The 21,351-nt window shown below is 34.9% G+C and overlaps 1 protein-coding gene and 1 non-coding gene across 2 annotated transcripts; one reads left to right on the plus strand and one right to left on the minus strand.

Annotated features, from left to right (window-relative positions):
* Positions 1 to 120: 120 nt before the first annotated feature.
* LOC113767687 (probable S-adenosylmethionine-dependent methyltransferase At5g38780) lies at positions 121 to 20,520 on the minus strand. Its single transcript, XM_027311865.1, has 4 exons — positions 20,125 to 20,520; positions 20,058 to 20,093; positions 598 to 687; positions 121 to 438 (listed from the first exon to the last, which is right to left on the minus strand). The coding sequence occupies exons 1-4, from the start codon at positions 20,518 to 20,520 to the stop codon at positions 121 to 123; spliced, it is 840 nt and encodes a 279-aa protein (XP_027167666.1).
* Positions 17,386 to 17,492, plus strand: LOC113752596. The gene has a single exon (XR_003464881.1). It is a non-coding gene; the product is annotated as a small nucleolar RNA R71 (small nucleolar RNA).
* Positions 20,521 to 21,351: the final 831 nt, after the last annotated feature.

The following is a 21,351-nucleotide window of genomic DNA, read 5'->3' on the forward strand; positions in this document are numbered from 1 at the left end:
CAGGAACATGATCAAATTGTGGTGCTACAATCAACCGTTGAGATAAAGGAAATGTCACAATAATTTCGGTGCTGCATTATGACCAATAAAAAAGTGCGTATCAGTTTTTGCAGACGCGTTTTAGCAGAACAAATAGGTCAGCATCTTTGCGAATTTCTTGATCAAAGATTGAGCAATTCTCTTCAAGTTTCTTAGCAAATAGATCGAACACCTGATCCACAATGTCTGTTTCGAAATGATCTTTGATGAAGCCCTCACAGATAGATCTGGTCTGTTCATTTTTGCATCAAAAGGCAAGTGCTGCATTGGGTGATCCAATATCTTTATTCTTTCATCTCTAAAATGGCCATTCGCTTTTATAACCTGGTCCAATTCTTCAATTGATGGAAAGTACATTGGCAAGTTGAATGAATGCACTTTTTCTTGACTGATAAATCCCTGCAGCATACACAAACGAGCAGCCACAAAGTCAGAAGAAATCATTTGAACTGATGACAGTGACCCCAATACTTGCATTGCAGATCAAATTAGTAAACTAGATTATTAATTAAAATATCTAAAATGAAGAAAAAGAATATGAAAATTTTCAGATCCTACCAAGTAGGCCATCTCAAAAAGACATAATCCTAACAGCTCTTGGAGGAACCCTGCCCCAGTATTAAAGGGAAGGGCGCCACTCGGAACACACTACAAGAAATTCGGCCTTTTGTGATAACATTCTCAGTGACATCAGAAAAAGTAGTCACAGTTGAGCAAATTTAGTGACGACTTTTGATGTTATCATAAATGACTGAGGGTAGACTCATCATTAGTGACAATACGGGATTAATCGTCACAATATAGGCGGCGCGCAACTGGCCTGTGTGGCGGGAAATTACCATCGTGACGACTTGAAAAAATATTGTAACTGAAATAGGCCCTATAATGACTACTTACAATATTATCACAATGTGGTTACCGGTTCAAAGTTAATGACAACAATTAGTCGTCACTGTTTAAAGTAATTGTTCCCAACTCACTTTCATTAATATTCTACTATGCCACCCTGAATTTTTCAATATTGCCCCATATGTTGTAAATAAATTTTATTAATTCTATTATGGCACCTTATCTTTTACATTTTAACCCCGTATGTGGTAAACTAATTTCATTAACTCTACCATGACACCTATCTTTTGCAATTTAGCCTCATGTGTAATAAACCAATTTCATTAATTCTATTATGGCACCCTAACATTTACAATTTAGCCTATGTTTTTCATTAGTAAAATGGGGAAGGCATTGTAATTAAAATGTATACATATTTTATAATTGTTCCAACATCATCACTGTCGCTCAACCAGTTCAGAGGTAATGACAACAATTAGTTGTCACTGTCTAAAGTACTTGTTCTTTGATCATTTTCATTAATTCTATTATGCCACCCTAACTTTTGTAATTTAGCTCCAAATGTAATAAAAAAATTTCATTAATTCTACTATAACGCCATAACTTTTGTAATTTAGCCCCATATGCAGTACACTAATTTTTTTAATTCTACTATTACACCCTAACTTTTGTAATTTTGCCCCATATGTAGTATACCAATTTCTTTAACTCTACCATTACACCATAACTTTTGCAATTAAGCCCTATATCTAATTCGCCAATTTCATTAAATCAACTATGGCACTCTAACTTTTGCAATTTAGCCCTATATGTAATATACAAATTTCATTATTTGTACTATGGCACCCTATGGTGTTGCAATTTAGCGCTATTTTTATTAGCAAACTATAAAAGGTATCTTAATAAACTATATATGTATACCTATTTTATAATTTTCCCAAACTTAGGTAATAATTTGTTATAAATGTAAAAAAATTCATACATTCCCCATTTATCCAAATGACAACATGGTGAAAAATTAATAATTTGGATAATCTAAAAATAGAGGTAGTCAATAATAGAATTTAACAATAAAACTTAACATGAAATTAAGTCTAATCCTAGCATTTGCATGATCAAAAGGTTGTTATTAATTATAGAAGCCATATTTATCATTTATGAATTGGTACATATACCAAATAAATAGATTTAACATTTCGTACATGTATTTGCAAACTATTTTGATTGTTCAATCAACTAATTCAATTGTTAGGTCTTGTGAGACTGCAAGTCATACATAATTGATAACACCACAAAATGAGTACCAAAAAGATTTTAATTAAAAAGTGCTTATTTTTTTTAATCGTAAACATATTTCTAACAACATTTTTACTTTTTGAACTATTTTATTGTATAATAAATTAGAAAAATTCCTATATTAGTTAAAATTGGTAAAAACAAAATTTGCCAAACACACTAAATTGTCATATTCTATTATTTTAACACAATTTGAGAGTAAAAAAAAAAAAAAACTCAAAACAATAGAAAAACTTAATTACATAATGATGAGAAAAAGAAAAAAGTGAGAGATAGGTGAAAGGACAAAGAAAGCGTGCACTTCTTGCATCTAAATAAGGAAAAGCCGTGCTTTTCATATGTACGGAACTAAGAGGGGTAAACTAAAAAATTCAAGTGGCGTGGCGGGCTGAAGGGACTTTAGGGAAATGACACCGTTTGATTCTATGTCCTAATGACTTAGCCTAAATTTAAGACATCTAAAACGCAGTATACCAATTCACAAACCTCTCACCCCCATCAGAAATGGCTTCGCCGCCGCTCTCCCTGTAGTTACCGTTATCCCTCTTGAGAATGAAATGGAGGCCAACGCCAACTCCCTCCCTCTGCCTGACGTCATGAAAGCCCCAATCCGGCCCGACATCCTCCAAGACGTTCATCGTGACATCTCCAAGAACTCTCGCCAACCCTACGCCGTCTCTAGGTCCGTCAGCCACCAAACCTCCGCCGAGTCCTGGGGTACTGGTCGCGTTGTTTCCCGTATCTCTTGTGTTCTTGGCGGCGACACTCACCGTGCCGGCCAGGGTGCCTATGGCAACATGTGCAGCGGTGGCCGCATGTTTGCTCCGACCAAGATCTGGCGCCGTTGGCACCGCAAGGTCCCAGTCAACAAGAAATAGTATGCCGTGGTTTCTGCCATCGCCGCCTCTGCAGTGCCTCCCTTGTCATGGCCTGCTGCCACCGCATTGAGTCTGTCCTGCAAATCCCCTGTGTGATCTCCGATTCTGCTGAGGCCATAGAGAAAACCTCCAATGCTATCAGTCTTCTCAAGAAATTTGGGGCTTACCCTGATGCTGAGAAGGCTAAGGACAGCTAGGGTATCAGCCCAGGAAAGGGTAAGATGCACATTATTAGACAATACTACTAGTTAATCGAGATATCAGAGCACAATTTTGTAATGTAGTGCATGCAGATTACATTTTGTACAGTTGCTTTTCATTCATAAAGGCTTAACATTATGATTATTTGAAGCTTATTCTTTTCAATTATTTGTCATTACTAGAATTCCAAAAAAATTTAAATTTCTGGTAAGTGCTTCAAGTGCTGAGGTTTTCTAAAACCCTTTCATTCTACACGAGTAATTGGGAAGGCATGGTGTCAGGACTCTTAAAATTGAAAGCAGTCAAGAATTCTGACATCCTTCATTTGCAAGGTGAACTTGGTCTACGGTGGGAAAAAATAGAATATAATTTACTGAACACCTTGATGATTGACAAACTGTTTGATGACATTCACCTGACAAAGATTATGTCTATAAATAAATTATTGTTGGCTTCATGCTCACTTAGAATTAACCACAGCATAAGGTATAAATCTATTACTGAAACTGCAGCTTCATGGTTGCACGAATATCTGGTTGAAAGGACTATGGGAAAATTTTGACTCTGTTTTTGTTTTTACCACAGTCATGGTGATACAATTTCAGACTGTATACTAGAAGTACAGCTCATAAAAATTTGGTGGGACAAATCCCTGAATGAATTAACTTCAACATTTTGCAACTTTTCTAAATCCTATGGCCGGGCTTGCTGCCACATTATGGAAGGGAGGAATGTTAGCAATCCACTGTTCCACACTTCCTTCTTGTTCATACTTTCTCTTTCAGTTCTTGAAATTCATTTGACTTTTTCTTCTTTTTCTTCCTTCTTGTTTTGTTCTCTTGAAATTCATACTTGCTCTTTTTGTGTTTTCACTTCTTGTTTTCATACTTGCTCTTTCTTGTTGAAGGAAGTGGTAGGCCCTGAAGGTTTCAATCAGCACATGGTTCTATTCTAAATTCTTGATCATGAGTAGAAGACATAACCATGTGATACCTCATCAACTATTTGCCAATAATGTCCATCACAATGCCTCTTTGGTCTTTGCCATAGATACAGCACTAAGAGAACAAATTTGTGATCCTTCTATACATACCCTTCTAACTTGTTTGATCAACATAAGCTACCACAAATTCTGATCAAGGCTTTTCTACTTTGTCCCGCAAGTCTTCCCACCTTTCTTTGCTCAACCTATACAACAAAGCATCCAGTAGAGTAATGGCCATCCATCTGCCTCGTATTCTTTAAGCTAAGCAAATCCTTAGACAGTCTTCGAAAGATGTTTCGAAGGGCTATGTTGCAGTTTATGTAGTTAAAAGTGAAAAGAAACGATTTGTGATTCCCTTGTCGATGGCCAAAGTGCATTTCCAAATAATGTTGGACATTTTTAGACTAACTCGAGGCACTAAATAGTTATAATATTATTAAAGCAGTGCCTAGTTTTAATTGTACATAGTTTTAATTGCAACAAATGATGTGAAAATTTTAATAACTGGATTTGTCAAACATTTGAGGTTGTAAGGGTATTTTTCTTTTTTTCTTTCTGATAGTCTAAGTAATCAATGGTTGAATGTTTTTGCACTTGATTAATTTTGTTGAAGAAACTCTCTACTTTGCAATGATGTCTACTATTTTCTAACATTTTTTAGTTTGACAATGGCAGTAGTAGCATAAAAGAGTAGCAACCTCATTAGCATCTAGATTCAAGGTTAGTACTTGAACTTTTTCTGTACTTTTATGCTATCCAGTGGGCTATAATTGTGAAGTATGCATATTTTTGGCTTCTTCAATTTTTGTTAATGCTTAGATAAACTTGAATAGATTTGTAACTCTATGACATGGACAAAAATTGGATGACACTTGGTAATAGAAAGGATGAATCTTATAAACTTGATGTGGCTGCTTTCCTTAAATTTGCATATTCTTAGAAGGCAAAACATCTTAAGATCCCATGAAATAATGTAAAAGATACACTAGATGGATACACCAAGGTGAACAATTCCGACATGAAATTGAGAAGGGTATTAATCAAGACGATAATGAAGAAAAGGATAGTGATATTGAAGATTTAAATGATATGTTCAATGACATAGGCACTACACAATCAGGGGGGAGGGAGAGGGAAGGAATTGGTTCAATTAGAAAGAACATAGTGGAGAGAGGTTCAATATGAATGAAAGTAAAACTGATACCTTTATATGATTATTGGAAGATGGAAAAAAAAGAGCCCTATCCAAGCAACCAGTTTTACTCCAAGCTGATTAAGAACTTGCAGAAGCAGCAACTTGAAAAAAGAGGGCTGTGTGAGGATTTGATTGCCCGAATGAAAGAGTTACTTAACACAGTTTATGCTATCGCTTATATTTCGAATTTGCTGGCTATGCAAATATGTCTACCAAATAAGCTATTGGAAGTAATTGATCATATTCTCTTTATTTTGGCTGAAACTCTTTTGACTGATTCTTTTACTTCTTATCAAGTTAACAGTAGTTGGAGTCTTGTTGTGTATGACCATTCATTCAATTTAGTTGTGTAAGGTTGTAATAGCATATTTTTTAATAAAGTCTATTCTAATGCACATAATACTTTATTTTCGATGCAGTCTAATTTGATATTGTTCATGAGGAGGCTGTTGGATATGATGATAGAGATGGTTGAAGTCTAACATTGGTGGTGCAATCTATGCTTTAGTTTGGAAATCTAGTACTCTATTTTTTTGGGAAGGATATGTATTGGCCATTAGTGCTTGAACTGATTATGTGGGATTTGGGACCCGATATTTTTGGTTGACTTTTAGTTTGATGAATTTATAGATGTTTGTGGCCATATATATTAATTTGTGACTTCATTCTACATTAATTTTGCCTTTTATCAAATTGAATGTTTTGCTTTAATTTGTTGGAAAATGCTATATTCGTAATGTTCAATTTCAGCTCTTCGAAACAAAGTTGATTTGCAAGTTCACTAAGTGATGACTATTTTTGTCACTGAATAATGGGACTGATAGTGACAAGCTTAGGTCGTCACTGTAAACTTAAAATTTGTGACAACTTTTGCTACATCTATGACAAAAATATAGGTAAAATAGTGACAAGAAAAGTCATCACAAAATGATATTCTTTAGTGACGACTTTTTCCTCGTCATTGAATAACAAGATTCTGTGACGACTTTAAAAGGTGGTCACATGGACCCATTTGTGACATAGAATCTGTGACAACCATGTGACAAAAGAAAAAGTCGTCTCTATATCCATATAATGACGACTTTGCAGCTTTTAGTGATGAACTTTTGTTGTCACAAAAGACCAATTTTCTTGTAGTGACTAACGGCATTTTGATCTAAGTGCAAGTTTAATTCCGATTTTATACCCGATTATCTGCAAGTATACAGGTCAATCAAGTAGTATAGGGCATGTATCGGGTCGATCCCACGAGAAGCAAATTAAACAAGTACTAGGTCCTTATTTACTCTATTATTTAGACTAAAAATAAATTGGAGTAGAAATATTATAAATGCTACTTCCAACAATCTGATTAGATCAATGCAAGTTACAAATGGAGAAAATTCACTACAGACTTGAATCTAGGAATATAGATTCCACTTATAGCGCAAAAGATCCAAATGAATGAATTTAACACTTGTTACTACTCTTGTTTAACTAGGGATTCATTTCCAAAATTGTCAAAATTTCATTCTCATGATATTAAGGCTTAGAACAGTCTAGATTTCTCTAATCTCTTGATTAAAACTAAATCTGCACTTGTTCATGCATGAATGCAAAATTCATCCACTTGAATGCATTTCTATTCTCATGAACCTACAACTCAAGCTCTACTCATGTTATTCCATTATTATTACCAATTCTCATTGAGTAATAACAACTATAAACCTGCTATTGGTGATCAAACAACAACAAGTAATCAATATGCACAAGAAGACAAGTTAATACAAGATGCAACAAGTGTAAATCACATTCAATTCATATCACTTGGCCATAAATTTCATCTACTCCCTAGATATACAGAAATTTAGCTACTCATGAATGATATAACAATCAAATTCATAATTTCATTAATGGAAAACATCATGAGTTACAAGTACAAGAAGGATAAAGAAAAGCTTAGCCAAGTTAATGGTGAAGCCCCAAAAAATTCTGCTATGTCTTGCACTAGATGATTACAAGATGAAGTCTCCAAGTGTTCCTGCAAAATTTGCTAACTAGAGAGAATATGTTCTGCCAGAAAATTGCTCTCTATCTCTTTGTCTAGACCTCTCATGTTCCTCTGCATAAAAACTGCTCAAAAGCTCCTCTCCACCGGTCTAATTTTCAACCTTTGATTCCCCAAATCTCCTTTTTGTTAAGGAAGTCAAAAACTATGGTTTTTTGACTTGGAAATAAACCATATTTTCCTCATTTATGCATCAGAAGCATGTGCAGCCGAATTCTCTTACCAAATATAGCTAGAAAGTAGTGTGAACATAAGAGAAATGGCTGAGCAAATTGCAGAATTTCGGCTACAAAACTCTTATTCACTTTTGACCTTGTTTCAACTGCAATTTTCTCTGTGATAGGCGCCAAATTGGCTATTGTACAAAACATGAAAGTTGTAGCCCTTTGACTCAGTATTCCAATGCTTCAAGAATCATCTAATTTAGAGATCGGTGGATGGAGATATGATCGAAATACCACAAACTGGTCAATTCTGTGTTTCAACTCTTGACCATACAGATAATCTTCTGTGTTTCGACTTTTTGACCAGGAAAACGGCTGAATTGGATTTCGCTGTTTTCATACCAAATGTAGGGCTATCTCTTAGCTTTAAAATGGTATAAATATTACCTCAATCCGATATGTGTAGCTCTAGATATAGCCGAAATACAGAAACGTGTCAAAATTGTCTTGAACTGCATTTCTTCAATTAAATGTTTTTCACTTCATTTCTTCTTCACACACTTCAATTCATCACCAATCATCAGATTTTCTTCTCAATTCATACCCTTTGATGATTGAATCATTAATCCTGCAAGAAAATGAAGTTTTTACCCTTAAAATCAATAGAAATGCAATATTAGCCACTTTAATAAAAAATGTATATTTTTACGAAAACCCTAATTATTTTAGTTATAAACTAGATTAAACTATTGAAATTAACTGATAAAATACACTTAAAAATACGTAAAATATTCTCTTATCAAATACCCCCACACTTGAACCATTGTTTGTCCTCAAGCAATTAGAAATACAAACCAACAATGTTTCATCATTTTTGAAGATAAACATATGTGCTCAAATCAACTTCATTTTCTCGAATCAAGGTAAATAACCATTATGTGATTTTTCTTTAATTCTCAAGTACTCATAATATCAAGTAAAAGAGAGCCAAATATACCATAATTATACCAATTCAATTTAATTTCTCATTCTTACCCAATTTCACAAGCAAGTAACTCATATAATCAATAAAGATGCTAACTAATCTCATGATCATCTTCTTCTTTTTCTTAAAGAGGGATTTATTCTTTTTTTTTATAGTTAAATATTACTTAAGTTGTGAGAATGTCTTTTGACATGAAGATCGACATTTTTAGACGAAAATCGTCGGTTACTCAATATTTCACATACTCAAGTTACTTTTCATACTTTTAATCCAAGTACCGTTTTACGCAAAAGTCGACATTTGTAGATGAAGACTCCCGGTTACTAGGTACAAGAACCATTGGAGTAGAATAACTCTTTTTTTTTGTTTTTTTTTACAAGTATATAGAGAAATAATAAAATTCTCTCTAAAGAATAATCATAAGAAGAGTGTGACACTTATTGACCATATTAATTTCTTAACTTATACAATCAAATAGAAAGAAAAAATTTCATCAAATATGCAAAATGTAGGCATAATTTTCTCCACTTTACTAGATATACTTTTCTACAAATGTAAAAATTATAATCACATAATAATCATTTTCAAATTAAATGAGAAGAGAAGTTTTGAAACCACATATATTTATTTCAAAAGGATAATTGACAAAATTTTATTTGTTTATTATGATTACTATATATATATGTATAAGGTTTTGGAAAAATTTTGACAGAATCTCCCCTTAAAAGTACCGCTTAAAAGTGGACTAAACTCCCTGCCAGCAAACCCAAAATAAACAACAATTAAGCACAGGAAATATTTTCAACTACTTGTCCACACATTAAACATAAAAACTACTAAAAGTACCACATATTTCTTCCCCCACACTTAGAATACACATTGTCCTCAATGTATAGGGAAAGAAAAGAAACAAAAGAAAAGGAAAAAGTACTCCCCAGTGTAATGGCTGAGATCCAAGTCAACCATTCGAATCACGAACTTCTACCAAAATATAGAAAACTGCTAACACCCTTTTTAATAGATCAAATGCACCTTTAACACAAATCAAGAAGTTGAGTTGCTTGATCAAAATTCGTCTTTTTCACCTCAAATGATACTTCTTGCTTCTGTTTACCAACCCTATGACACACAAACAACAAATTAACTTAAATATATGTATTAAACACAAAATCACTCCAAATTAACACATATAACTTAAACATTGGATTGCCTCCCAATTAGCGCTTTTGTTTATAGTCGTTGGCTCAACTCACAGGTTCGAATTCTTAAATTGAAGAAGAGTCGCCCAAAAGACATATAAGTCCCTTGGGAACGATTTCACTTGCCAAGTAGGGTTTTAATCATTGTCCATTGACCTTGAACTGCTCATTTCTTGTATTAGCTACTTCAACGGCTCCATAAGGAAATAGTTGAATAACTTCAAATGGTCCCGACCACCTTGACTTAAATTTTTCCGAAAATAACCTCTGGCGTGAGTTGAATTAGAGTATTTTTTGCCCTACCTGAAATTGTTTAGGGATAATATGCTTATCATGCCAATATTTGATCTTTTCTTTATAAATTTTGGTATTTTCATAAGCATGTAACCGATGTTCCTCCAATTCATTTAACTCAAGTAGCCTCCTTCCACCTATAAGATTAAAATCCATATTAATTGCTTTAACAGTCCAATAAGCTTTATGTTCAATCTCTACAGGTAAGTGACAAGTTTTTCCATAAACTAAACGATACGACGACATCCCTAAGGTTGTCTTAAATGCCGTTCAGTAAGCCCATAGTGCATCATCTAGCTTTATAGCCCAATCTTTGCGTGACTTGTTCACTACTTTCTCTAAGATGAGCTTTATCTCTCAATTAGCTAGCTCCGCTTGTCCATTGGTTTGAGGATGATACGGGAGTGATGTCTTGTGCCTACAGCCGTATTTAAACAATAAGGAATCCAATTGTTTGTTACGGAAATGTTTTCCTTCATCACTTACTATGGCCTTAGGTATACCAAACTTGCAAAAAATGTTCTTTTTAAGGAACCGGAGTACAATCTTAGAGTCATTAGTAGGTGAAACGATTGCCTCTACCCATTTAGAAACATAATCCACTACTACTAAGATGTACTTATTATTAAAAGAACTAGGGAAGGGTCCCATAAAATCTATACTCCACACATCAAATAACTCAACTTCTAAGAAAGTAGTTAGTGACATTTCATTTTTTCGAGATATATTTCCAGTTCTTTGGCATGCATCACAACTTTTAACATATTCCCTAACATCTTGGTACATAGTTGGCCAACAAAACTCTGATTGCCATATCTTTGCTACAGTCTTTGAAGTACTAAAATGACCACCTGTTTTAAGGTTGTGACAATGATATAAAACATTATGTACCTCGTCTTCGAGAATACATCTACGCACCGTTCCATCGGCACTGTGAGAACCCGCAATTTCCCTAATAATTTTCCTAGGGTTTTTCCCCTTTAATTGCATGTTTTCTGCATTTTCTGGCTTAGAAAAATTTTCTTGGTGGATTTTATGAGTAATTATAGTTTTTAGATGATTTTTCTAGCATTGGGTAGTTTTTGAAAAATTAAGGATATATAATGGACGTGGGCCCCACTAGTGCGAAAAGTTCGGAAAAATTCGGCCAATAAGGTTAAGTTCCGGATACTGAGTGAAATTTATCGGGTGTTAAAAGATAAGAAGAGGAGGTGATTTGATTGATGTGAGAAGGAACCAAGTGATAAAGATGCATTTATGAAGTGCCAAGTGTCACTATATCCTTGGTTGGACTTTGTTGGACACTATTCACCCTTTTTGACTTTTTACCATTGAGTTAAATATCTCAAAAAAATCACTAAAATTTACTCTTTTCTTCTCCTCCATGGCCGGTTCTTTCTTGAGCAAAGAAGAAAGAAACTCTTCAACATTTTAGCTTCCATTTAGCTCAATCTTCCAAAAACAATCACATAAACTAGTTTCTACTCCATAAAATCCCTCCATTAGGTGCTAGTAAGTTGTTTGGTGAAGTTTTTAAGGAAGCTAAGGTGTTCTACAACTCCTTTTCTCTTGTTTACTAGGTAAGTGGTGATTGAACTTCCTCCTATACCTAATGATGCTTAATTTGTGCCTAGTGGTGGCTAAAGTGCTGAAATTTGTGATTTATTTCTTGCTTTTGGATGAAATGATGAAGTTTTCAATTTATTGAGGAATTTTCTGGTTTAATATGAATGTGATGTTGTGGATATCTTTGATGATGGGAATTGATGGTTAATGACTCTAGTAGGTGTAAATGATTGGTAATTGCAACCAATTTTGGGTTTGGAAGGAAATGTGAAAAGTTAGGGTTTCATAACCCCCTTTCTGTCCGGTTTTGGGATCATATGGTTAGAGGCCGAATTGGCCTTTGCTTAAAACATGAAAGTTTTAGGTATTGATGTGTTTGAGGTGCCTGTAAAATTTCAGGTCATTTGGAGTAGTGTAGAGTGAGAAATGTCGATTTTACTGTTGCTGTTCTGGGTTGATCAGAATGTGCGAACTGCGTCTGAAATTGGCTGGTTTGACTGGAATTGATTTGGATTTGATTGTTGGTGTCTTCTGATGAAATGTAGCTTGATGTCTTAGCTACCGTATGCCTTTGGAATCAATGCATTTGGACTTGTGTAGACTGAGTTGGACTAATTACAGCATAGTGTGATTTGTAAACATGCAATTTCGGTTCTGGTTTGGTATTCTGCATATTTGACCTAGTTGTGCTAGGATTTGGACTGAGTGGCCTTCTACATTGTTATAACCCTGTCTTTTAGCTTCGAGATGGTGGGTCTTACACCCTCATCCGATAAGCGTAGCGCCTTTTGTACCATTACCGCAAAAGGAGGACGAAAACTGTTTTTTGTTAAGGTCGAGTTAGTGCATTGCTGAAATTTCTGGTTTGCTATAATGCTTATATATGCATATGAAACCCTATTGGGGTTGTGATTGGCATGGCTTTATGACTCGTTATCGAGTCTCATGGTATTTGTTTACGTGTTTTAGGGCGTGACGTTAGTGCACGACGTACTTTGGACGACGGTACATGAAACCTCACCTACGTGAGTGGTGAGTATACTACTCACTTGAATGTTTATAATGTGCCTTTGCTATATGTGATTGTGATGCCTTGAAGGCTTGTTTGGCTATTGGAAATGTTTAGGGTGAGGGTGTACTTGACTGCCCTCATTCCTTTTATTCCTGTGAATGACTGTTTACCGTTTCACTGTATTACTGTACTTGCTATATGAGTTATTGGATTCCATTCATGGGATATTGTTTGGGTGTCGGTTGGACGAGTATCCAACGGCCCTACTGTACTACTGAGCTCGACCCCGTTGGTAGTCAATTGAATCGAGCCAGCGAGGGCTTGGTCGTGAAAATTGACTAGCCACGGGGACTGAAATGGGAATCTTGTGGTAATGAGACCCTTGGTTCCGGTGTACTCGAGTATCACCTAAAGCTACTGCTTGGAGTGCGGGCCCGGTTAGGGTATGTTGGGTGGACGGAATGGAAGTGAAGTGAGGTCTACGGTTTGGTACTTTTAACATTGACGGAGGGTCAATGAAGTTGGATCAAGAATGTAAACGTGGAAATGGGCTCTTGAAAGCCATCCGTATCCTTTTACCGATTTGTTTGCTTCTTATTTGCATACTTGAAATGAACGGTTATGCTTATGTGATCGTAGATGCTTATGTGGTAGTAACTCACTGAGCTTTAGCTCACTCCGTTCCATTTGTTTTCCTTACAGGAAAATGATCACTTTTGGAAGATCATACTTGTTGGTTGCCAAATTGAGCCATGTATATGTCTATTTTGAATAGCTCTTTGCATGAAACCCTAATGTGTATTGGGTTCATCTTTTGATTGGCAAATCGAACTTTGTATGCCTATGATGAATAGTTTTTGACATGCCGATTTGGTTGTAAATGTTGAATTGAAATGTATTAATGTTTGGTGGGATTTCGGATTCTACTATTCCAGGCACTATTCATCATTTTCGTTTTTTTTTATTATTTTGTTATTTTGGTTCTTGTGGCTTGTTCGAGCGCGCTTTTACTTTCCCAAAACGTTTTAGATCGCGTGTTACTGCTCGTTAGTCCTGGCGAGAGCCGGGCAGGCAGTCCGCTAACCCCTTTGGTTCGCCTTAGGGGAAGGTGGGGCTGTCACAGGCACAATGTTTATATAGCAAGGGTTCCTCCCAAAAGTAACTTTTGACATCATGCAAGAATTTCTTCTTTTAATGATAATTAAATCTCTTTGGAATCTCTCCACTTACCAAATAATTAGCAAAATCTGCATACCATGGAGAATTGATAATTGCTAGGACAAATTCATCCTGAAAATTTTCTTGGATAGGAACTTGGTCATTGATTAGGATATATTCCAAGCGTGATAGATGATCCGCCATGAGATTCTCCGTTCCCTTTTTGTCTCGTATTTCCACATCAAATTCCTGCAATAAAAGAATCCACCGAATTAATCTAGGTTCTGCGTCTTTCTTATGTAGCAAATATTTAAGAGCCGAATGGTCCATACATATGATAACATTAGATCCTACTAAATAGGGTCTAAATTTGTCTAAAGCAAATATCACCGCCAATAGCTCATTTTCCATTGTTGCATAATTGAGTTGTGCCTCATTTAGCAATTTGCTAGCATAATAGATGACGTGCAATCTTTCTTCTTTATTTTGCTCCAAAACTGCTCCAACCGCATAGTTACTTGCATCGTACATCAATTCAAATGGTAATGACCAATCAGGCGAAGTTATAATTGGAGCAAAAATCAATTCCTTCTTCAACATTTCAAAAGCAACCAAACAATTATCATTAAATTGAAAAGAGGTATCTTTACATAATAAAATCACATAACGGTTTTGCTATTTTAGAAAAATCCTTAATAAAGCGTTTATAAAAATCGACATGCCCTAGAGAACTCCATATCCTCTTGACATTGCTTGTAGATGCCAATTGCTCGATAACTTCAATTTTTGCTTTATCCACCTCAATTACCTTAGAGGAAATCTTGTGTCCTAAAACAATTTCTTCTTTTACTATAAAATGACATTTCTTCCAATTTAGTACAAGATTTGTCTCCTCGCATCTCTGTAAAATCAAATCCAAATTATGAAGACAATGGCCAAAAGATGAACCATACACAGAAAAATCATCCATAAATATCTCTATAATTTTTTCAATATAATCAGAAAATATAACTATCATGCAACGTTGAAAAGTCGCAGGAGCATTGCATAAACCAAATGGCATCCTTCTAAAAACAAAAGTACTATAAGGACATGTGAATGTGGTCTTCTCTTGATCCTCCGGAGCTATAGCTATTTGGTTATACCCTGAAAAATCATCAAGAAAGCAGTAACATTTATATCCGGCTATTCGCTCCAATAATTGATCAAAAACTGGTAAAGAAAAATGATCTTTTCTTGTTACCGCATTTAATTTGCAATAATCGATACACACTCTCCACCCAACCACAAGTCTTGATGGAATCATCTCATCATTTTTACCCACAATTGTAGTTATTCCACCTTTCTTTGGTACAACATGAATTGGACTGATCCAAACGCTATCGGAGATAGGAAAAATTATACCTGTGTCAAGCCACTTAAGAATTTCATTTCTTACCACCTCTTTCATGTTTGGATTGAGTTTTCTTTGCGTTTTCACCATCGATTTACAATTGTCCTCCAATAAATGCGGTGCATGCATATAGAAGGACTTATACCCTTAATGTCTGAAATTGTCCATCCAATTGCCTTCTTACGTCTTCTTAGAACTCTTAACAACTTTGTATACTGCTCATCATCAAGGTCAGCACTAATGATTATTGGTAAAGTGCTATTTTCTCTCAGAAATTGATACCTTAGATGAATTGGAAGTGGTTTGAACTCTAATTTTGGAGGTTCAATTTCTGAAGGCAGTGGAAGCCCTTTTCCTTGACCAAGACTTTCATAGACATTACCCCTTTTATAGGGTGCTTGAAAATTCAAATATTTGGCCAATTCTTCAATCTCTTCATAATCACTTTCTTGCATACCTAAACTCATTAAACAATACTCAAGAGGATTGAAGTCAAAATTGATTTGGTTCAACTCTTGGGTTAGTTTATCTATTGTGCCAATAGAATAAGCATGATTGGTAAAAGAAGCATATTTTTTCATTTCATTCAAATTAAATTCTACCTCTTCTTCACTTACTTGAAATTTAAGGTTGCCATTTTTAACATCAATAATAGTACCTACAGTAGTTAGATATGGTCTACCTAGAATAATTGGCATAGATATATCTTCTTCCATATCTAAAACCACAAAATTCACTAGAATGATAAATTTTTGAACTTTTATCAATACATTCTCTAACACTCCCAATTGATATCTAATAGACCTATCCACTAGTTACAAAGTAATATTAGTGCGTTTAAACTCATGCAAACCTAATTGTCTAGCCACCGTTAAATGAATTAATGATACACTAGCACTAAGATCACACAATGCTTTAAAAAAATCAATGTTACCTATGGTGCAAGGTATAGAAAAACTCCCCGGATCCTTCAATTTTGGTGGTAGCTTATTTTGTATGATAGTACTGCACTCCTCCGTTAATGCTATTGTTTCACAATCTTCCAACTTCCTCTTTCGAGTCATGATTTCCTTGAGAAATTTCGCATATGAAGAAATCTGCAAAATAACATCGGCAAAAGGAATGTTAATGTGCAATTGTTTGAAGATTTTAACAAAATTTTCAAAGTTTTTATCAAATTTATTCTACTTGAGTTTTTGGGGAAATGGAACCGCAAGAGGTATCGGAATGGTAGTGGAAAATGATAGTTGATTTTTTCTTGGTTTCTCCCGACTATTTTCCTCTACAATCGCCTCTTGGTTCCTTTTCTTTTCTATATGTTTTTCACTCTCATCCTTTTTCATCTTCACTCACTAGAGGATCTTCTAATTGTTTACCACTATGAAGAGTAATGGTTTTGACATGTTCCTTAGGATTAACCTCCGTTTTGCTAAGTAATTCTCCTTAATTTCGATTGTTCAAGGAACTAGCAACTTGACCAATTTGGACCTCTACATTCCTATACATTGTAATAAGTTGGTCCAATCTTCCTTCTACTCGCTCAGATCTGTCCAAAGTAACCTTAGCGAGTTTTTCCATCGCAATCTCCCAACTTGGTTTAGTTTCAACTTGTGATTGTCTTGGTTGGAATCCCGGCGAATTGGCTGGTCTTGGTTGATTGTCTTGATCTTTCTATCCAAAATTTGGATGATTTCTCCACCTCGAATTATAAGTGTTCGAGTAGGGGTTATTTAAGCATTACGATTATGATTGTTGATAAATTGTACCTGCTCAGAATCAACACATTCATTAGCATCATGTTCACCTCCACATACAGAGCAACAAGTTACATGTGCATTAGATGAATTTGGACCAACTCCACCTTGTCTACTTAGTAATTTCATCACATTATTTATTTGAGCACTCAATATATTGAGAGTGTCCATTTCTATCATACCTGCGTGACGTCTCGTATTACCTCTCTCATTGGCCCATTAGTAGTTATTTGCGGCCATTTCTTCTATCAAATTCTGAGATTCTTGGGGTGATTTACCCATTAAAGCTACACCTGTAGCTGCATCAATCATAGTTTTAGTAGAAAAAGATAAACCATTATAGAAGGTTTGTATGATTAACCACTCGGGCAATCCATGATGTGGACATTTCCGAAACAAATCTCTAAATCTTTTCCATGCCTCATATAATGATTCACCTTCCAATTGGCTAAAGGTAGTGATATCCATTCTTAGCTTAGCAGTCTTACCCGGTGAAAAATACTTTTTCAAGAATGCTCTTGATAAATCATCCCATGTGGTGAAAGTGTTAGGAGCATGAGAGTGTAGCCAAAGTTTAGCCTTATCTCTCAATGAAAATGGGAACAATCTTAGCTTTATAGCCTCATCACTAACTCCATTCATTTTAATTGTATCACATATTTCCAAGAATGTAGCTAAGTATGAGTTAGGATCTTCTACTGCATTACCTCCAAATTGAAATTGTTGAACCATTTGAATAAGTGATGGTTTAATCTCAAAATTGTTAGCATTTACCGTAAGTCTTGCTATATTTGTTAGAGATTCTTGTATTCCCGGTAGAGCAAAATCTAGTAGAACTCGCCTATTTGCTTCGTTTTCTGCCATTTCTTGTTCAAATGGTAGCTCTATTAAGATTTTCTCTATCGGTTGCCAAATCTCTTGTGATGTATTCCTCATTTATCTACATAGTGTCCTCTCAATTTCTGGATCAAAAGGTGCTATTTCCCAAGATACCTGGTGCATACACTACAAACAGAAATAAGAAAGATTATACAGCTTCAATTGTCAAAAACTGATTAAAATGCAAAATTAACTATAAACAGCTTAACTAACAAAAATAAAATTGTCTAAATTAATAAAAATTATTAGGCCCTACTATTGCCGCTCCCTGGCAACGGCGCCAAAATCTTGATGGAATTTTGATCTAAGTGCAAGTTTAATTCCAATTTTATACCTATTTGTTTGCAAGTATACAGGTCAATCAAGTAGTATAGGGCATGTATCGGGTCGATCCCACGAGGAGCAAGTTAAACAAGTACTAGGTCCTTCTTTACTTTATTATTTAGACTAAAAATAAATTGGAGTAGAAATATTATAAATGCTACTTCCAACAATCTGATTAGATCAATGCAAGTTACAAATGGAGAAAATTCACTACAGACTTGAATCTAGGAATATAGATTCCACTTATAGCGCAAAAGATCCAAATGAATGAATTTAACACTTGTTACTACTCTTGTTTAACTAGGGATTCATTTCCAAAATTGTCAAAATTTCATTCTCATGATATTAAGGCTTAGAACAGTCTAGATTTCTCTAATCTCTTGATTAAAACTAAATCTGCACTTGTTCATGCATGAATGCAAAATTCATCCACTTGAATGCATTTCTATTCTCATGAACCTACAACTCAAGCTCTACTCATGTTATTCCATTATTATTACCAATTCTCATTGAGTAATAACAACTATAAACCTGCTATTGGTGATCAAACAACAACAAGTAATCAATATGCACAAGAAGACAAGTTAATACAAGATGCAACAAGTGTAAATCACATTCAATTCATATCACTTGGCCATAAGTTTCATCTACTCCCTAGATATAGAAATTTAGCTACTCATGAATGATATAACAATCAAATTCATAACTTCATTAATGGAAAATATCATGAGTTACAAGTACAAGAAGGATAAAGAAAAGTTTAGCCAAGTTAATGGTAAAGCCCCCAAAATTCTGCTATGTCTTGCACTAGATGATTACAAGATGAAGTCTCCAAGTGTTCCTGCAAAATTTGCTAGCTAGAGAGAATGTGTTCTGCCAGAAAATTGCTCTCTATCTCTCTGTCTAGACCTCTCATGTTCCTCTGCATAAAAACTGCTCAAAAGCTCCTCTCCACCGGTCTAATTTTCACCCTTTGATTCCCTAAATCTCCTTTTTGTTAAGAAAGTCAAAAACTATGGTTTTTTGACTTGGAAATAAACCATATTTTCCTCATTTATGCATCAGAAGCATGTGCAGCCGAATTCTCTTACTAAATATAGCTAGAAAATAGTGTGAACATAAGAGAAATGGCTGAGCAAATTGCAGAATTTCGGCTACAAAACGCGTATTCGCTTTTGACCTCGCTTCAACTATAATTTTCTCTATGATAGCCGCCGAACTGGCTATTGCACAAAACATGAAAGTTGTAGCCCTTTGACTCAGCGTTCCAATGCTTCAAGAATCATCTAATTTAGAGATCGGTGGATGGAGATATGATCGAAATACGACAAACTGGTCAATTCTGTGTTTCAACTCTCGACCATACAGATAAGCTTCTGTGTTTCAACTTTTTGATCAAGAAAACGGCTGAATTGGATTTCGCTATTTTCATACCAAATGTAGGGCTATCTCTTAGCTTTAAAATGGTATAAAGATCATCTCAATCCGATATGTGTAGCTCCAGATATAGCCAAAATACAGAAACGTGCCAAAATTGTCTTAAACTGCATTTCTTCAATTAAATGTTTTTCACTTCATTTCTTCTTCACACACTTCAATTCATCACCAATCATTAGATTTTCTTCTCAATTCATACCCTTTGATGATTGAATCATTAATCCTGCAAGAAAATGAAGTTTTTACCCTTAAAATCAATAGAAATGCAATATTAGCCAATTTAATAAAAAATTTATATTTTTAACAAATCCCTAATTATTTTAGTTATAAACTAGATTAAACTACTAAAATTAACTGATAAAATACACTTAAAAATATGTAAAATATATTCTTATCAGTGACATCGGGTAATTGAATCACCAAAAGGCCGCCGGCTTTCTTGCGTGCTTGCTACTAGCTCGCCAATGACAAGTTCTTCTACTCTTGCATTCAGAAATCTGTTGAGATCTTTCCTGAACTGAGCAAAATATGGCTCTGTGACCTCTTTGTTGGTGCCCGAACAATATGTCTTGCTGTTGTTCCATGCCAATGAGTTGTGATCTCCAACTTCTTTTGGAACCTTGGAAAGCCAATGGAGTGCATAAGAAGAATTTGCCAAATGAAGGCTAGCTTTGGGGAATAATTGCTCGTAGAAAGAGCCAGGTACAGCTGCAGCAAAGTATCTCCGGGGTGAAGGAAGGGATTTGAAGAGAGTATTGAAATCATTGTCTAAAAGATCATTGAAGAAAACATGGAAGTCGAGGGTTTCACACTGTTGCAGAGATTTGTTCTTTAGCTCCACTACTCCACTACTTCGCAAGAGCATTGAACTTTCTATCAGCCAAATTTTCCAATTCACCTTACTTGAACCAATTTTTCGTGTTTACTAAAATTCTAAGAACTTCCAATTTATCCCAACACAGGCAATTTAATCAAGTAGTACTACATCTGCATCTAAATTTAGGTAGATTATTACCAATGGCAAATTTAATTAGATTACAACCAAATCAGTTTTAAAATAAAGGATTTCCTTAGCTGATGCCTGGAGCATAAATATTAAGATAGATTTCGGGTATTAAATTTTTTGAAAAATTAAAATTAAATCAAGAAAATGTCTTAAATATAAGCACCGATGGCAGTAAATATGAGTGTGTTGCCTAGTGACCATCCGGCTCGACTACTCGTTAGAATAACATTGTACACGAAAGCTTGATATAAAGATAGATCAGATTCTCACCACTCTCAAAACCCTTCTCGTATATCTTGTCAACTCTATTCCTTTATTTAGGTGAACATGAGCATATCATATAGAGAGAACTCAATACTCTACAGCCATTTATTGCCTGCTGAACATGCTTTATATATCACGTTCTAGACTGATATATAGGTCCAATTTATTGGGATTCAAGCGCAGAGCAAATAATTATTGAGACATCAAGTATATAATAATTTAATGACAAATAATCCACAAGCATGAAAGATAAACAACACACAAGATTTAACGTAGTTTGACTTCATCATTAAGCCTATGTCGACGAAGTGAAAACCTATTCTTTATTATGAGAGGAAAATTCTATGCAAGAATACAACTTGAATCCAAATCTAATTTTTAAATACCATCTATCATCACTCAAAAATCCTCTTTCACCCCATATAT

The sequence above is a fragment of the Coffea eugenioides genome, chromosome 1 (genome assembly GCF_003713205.1).
Source record: "Coffea eugenioides isolate CCC68of chromosome 1, Ceug_1.0, whole genome shotgun sequence".
Taxonomy (NCBI): Eukaryota; Viridiplantae; Streptophyta; class Magnoliopsida; order Gentianales; family Rubiaceae; genus Coffea; species Coffea eugenioides.

What these genes read in the sequence shown, in the direction of transcription:
- LOC113767687 (XM_027311865.1), bottom strand. Translation starts at nt 20,520, where the DNA reads ATGCTCTTGCGAAGTAGTGGAGTAGTGGAGCTAAAGAACAAATCTCTG. An exon ending in TGGTGATTCAATTACCCGAT is followed by an intron (nt 688 to 20,057) that starts GTCACTGATAAG and finishes AATTTCTTGTAG; the next exon opens with TGTGTTCCGAGTGGCGCCCT. An exon ending in TTTTTGAGATGGCCTACTTG is followed by an intron (nt 439 to 597) that starts GTAGGATCTGAA and finishes TGTATGCTGCAG; the next exon opens with GGATTTATCAGTCAAGAAAA.